Source organism: Austrofundulus limnaeus, unplaced genomic scaffold (genome assembly GCF_001266775.1).
Source record: "Austrofundulus limnaeus strain Quisiro unplaced genomic scaffold, Austrofundulus_limnaeus-1.0 Scaffold776, whole genome shotgun sequence".
Classification (NCBI taxonomy): domain Eukaryota; kingdom Metazoa; phylum Chordata; class Actinopteri; order Cyprinodontiformes; family Rivulidae; genus Austrofundulus; species Austrofundulus limnaeus.
In genome coordinates this window covers 46203-49634 of record NW_013953178.1, presented here as the reverse complement: position 1 = coordinate 49634, position 3432 = coordinate 46203, and the positions used below count along the sequence as shown (strand labels likewise).

At 41.2% G+C, this 3432-nt stretch overlaps 1 protein-coding gene across 2 annotated transcripts in view; it reads right to left on the bottom strand.

The window, feature by feature from the left end:
- LOC106532476 (transient receptor potential cation channel subfamily M member 1-like) overlaps window positions 1-3432 on the bottom strand; it is a gene marked incomplete at its 5' end in the record, with an annotated part of 36455 nt that overhangs the window by 22585 nt on the left and 10438 nt on the right. For both annotated transcript variants that reach the window (XM_014028529.1, XM_014028530.1), the window contains 5 exon segments: window positions 364-504; window positions 785-835; window positions 2826-2960; window positions 3054-3218; window positions 3296-3396. In XM_014028529.1, the coding sequence (XP_013883983.1) occupies window positions 364-504; window positions 785-835; window positions 2826-2960; window positions 3054-3218; window positions 3296-3396 (593 nt within the window).

Here is a 3432-nt window from a genome sequence, read left to right as displayed (position 1 = left end):
GCATAAAAATATAAAACATGTTAGATAGTTTTGTGTTTTATAGATAAACCAACAGAAGAGCAACAGGAAGAAGCATCTAATTTTCTGCTGGAGGTTTCTTCCTGATTAGCAGGGAGTTTTTCCTCTCCACCGTTTGCTCAGGATGGGAGACTGTGATGAAGTGATTCAACACAATCTGCTGTTTTCTTCTTTACATTGTTCTTTTTATGTACAGTGTCCTGAGACAACGTACTGTATGTTGGGACTTGGAGCTGTATAAATAAACTTGAACTTGAACTGGAGTTTTCAGAGAACATGGTTTTGTTTTGTTTTCTAATTGCAAATGAATTATGTAGCATACAAATGTTCATTGTCTGGACTCACTCTCTTGAGGCCGTACAGGTTGTTGTAGAGCGTCCTGAAACTCTTCCTGGTGTAATTGCAGCGATAAGCTCCTCCCATCAGGAACTCCAGCACRAGCCCGATATCAATCAGAGTGATCTGGTAATCTGGAGGGAGATTACCCTGAAACACACGTGTTGCACATTGGATTAATTCTGATGGTCTGTTGCATCACTTATAAACAGAACCTGACGTTTAAAAACTTGGAAATGATTCAGTCTGTCAGCTTGTAAAGGTGAATGTGGCACAGTTTATCAAAACGTTTAACTTCATCACCAACAATTGTTACAACAAAGAAATAATCTACCAAACACAAACGTCCTTTGTGTGCTCAATTTAAACGTTGTTGAATTTCAGACTTTACTTTAAAGGTTTTGTTTGAAATGTCTTCAAAAAGTTTCACCTTTTTGACATCTCGTACCACGAAGTGCAGAGTGTTGGCTGGTCCCAGCTTCTGCAGGAACAAAAACCACAAAGAAAATTTAGACTTTTTATATGGAACCAGATTTAATCCCTGAAAGTCTCACAAACAAGATTGATGATTTGGAAACTAAACAATCAAGTTGCCTCTTTGTTTCAGYCAGGCTTCTTCTATGTCCCCTTTTTTATTATTAATCTTTATAATAATATGATAAATCTCAAATCACATCTCTGTTGCAGTGAAAGCTGGACCTGAAGGCATCTAAACATAAATGTTTTTATGAATTTTCTCTTCCCTGTACTTTAAAAGGCTTAAATTATTTTCTTGATTTAAATTGACCCTTTTTTAAATTTCTGTTTTGTGTGAGCCGTGTTTTATTGTCGACGTTGTTGGATTAAAACAGGACGGTTCACTGTGTGTTTGGTGACCGTACGGGGCAGGGAACAGATGGCAGCAGAGAGCTCTGCTGTAATCTGACAGAAATCTGACTCCTTTTGTTTAAAAAGCTTTTTATGCCAGTGGATTATATTAAGGTTAAAACAAGAAAAAGGACAAAAGGGAAACTGGAGAACATAAAGCTGCAAGTCAGAATATGGAGGTCAAAACAAAACAAATAAAATAAAAAAAGCCAGTGACCTGTTTTTGTCTTTCATGTATTAGTGTATTCATTCTTAGCATCTAACCCAAAATTTATTTGGATTTTTAATTTAAAGAAAAGTTATGATTCTACAAAAATACTTTTAAATAATGAAGTTAAATGAAGAGTATTGGTTTGAAACAATAATCCAGAAATGTATKAAACTGAAAAGTGGTGGATGTGTTTAAAGTGGATGGAGCTCTGTACAAAAGTTTTACAGACCCCTGCTGGAGCTCTGACAGAGTTATCAAGTTATTTATTACGGCGCAGTATAAGGGTCAAAATTAAGACTGTTACTCAACCAGCAGTTGCTACATCCTTGTAGCAGGAGGCTATATCTATTCCTAATCCAGCTATTGATCTGATTAATGATAGGCTGGCACCGCTAACTGAGCAGCTGACCCCGCTAACTGAGCAGCTGACCCCGCTAACTGAGAGACTGGCAAATGAGGAGACTATTTATTGGTGTTAGCATCAGAGAGGCTAGCAACCAGGATGGAAAGGCTGAGTTATAATCACGTACAGTGCGCAAGCACCCTCGCCGGCAGTGGAGGTGTTCATACTTGACGTTTACGTTGTAGATTTCTCCAAAATGACAAGTGGAAGTACACTTTTTAACTTGTGAAAATGCTGCAAGAGAGCAAAAGCTTGACAGACAGACTGTTTGAATGGTGCAGGGAGCGTGCAGCCTTTGCAGAGTTACAAAAATTCGAAGGTGCACGACCTCGCGCCAGGACAGCGCGCAGGGCCAATGCGCAATGGCGGGGCCAGCACTATTGCGTCACTTATGGTGCACGCATCCTCACGCCCACCGCAACATGTCGACCGTAAACCTAGCTTAAGCTGGTGTTTGCATTGGAGAGGCTAGCGACTAGCATGGATAATCTGGTATTAGCATTGAAGAAGCTAGCGACTAGCGTGAATAAGTTGGTGTTAGCATTGGAGAGGCTAGCGACTAGCATGGATAATCTGGTATTAGCATTGAAGAAGCTAGTGACTAGCATGGATAAGTTGGTGTTAGCATCGGAGACGCTACAAGGATGTAGCAAGTGCTGGTTGCACAATAGCCTTACATTTGGCCCTCATACAGCACCATATATGAATACTTATATACATGTTAAATATCTGTTTTTTTTTTTTTTACTGAATTTGTAAATATTACAAATAATTATTTTTCACTTTGTCATTATGAGGTATTGTGAATAGAACAGAAAATGAAAATGATTTTAATCCACTCTGGTGTAAAGCTTCACATAGTAAAATATGGAACAAGTGAAAAAGGAAGTGAACTTTGTTACTTTGTATTTTTCTTCTTTCTTTTTCCATTTAGTCATTTTCTCCATTCTGAGTGAGAACCAGTGGCAGCCAGCTGTGTCTGAGCCTCACCGTGTTGTACAGCTCCTCCAGGCGTGGGATGGTCAGGAAGTGGTGAATGTTGACCCCGTTCTCAATCAGCAGCTTCACAAAGTCCACCCGGTCCAACACCAGAGCGTCCATCATGGCCTGTTCCAGAGAGTTCACCTGTCCAACACCAACAGCCCTGTCATCATCATCATCTTCTTCTTCTTCATCATCATCAAATCATAAAAATGTTGAAGTTTTCCAGGCTCTTACCCAGTTGAGGAGCTCCAGTTTGCGAGGGTCCGTCTCCTCCGGAGGCTCTGGTTTGGGTTTGCCTCCTTTCCCCTTCTTTGCRCGAGCCTTGCCCTTCCCTGCAGCTGCTGCTTGTCTCTGAGATGCTGGGCTRTTGGGCCGGTCAGCAGCTAACGCTCTGGCAGGCTGAAGAACAGAACCACTGAGTTCAGACAATGGAGCTGAAAGGAAACCCAGCAGAGCAGGTGGACCTGAGAACTCACGGGCCAGTGGAGACCATAAACAAAGATCTGACTGCGGGCGATGTCCACTCTGTTCCAGGCCAGGGCCAAACTCAGCTGATCAGATGCTGAAGCATTGGTGCCTGAAATCATGACATCAGAATGCGTTGGTATTGTTG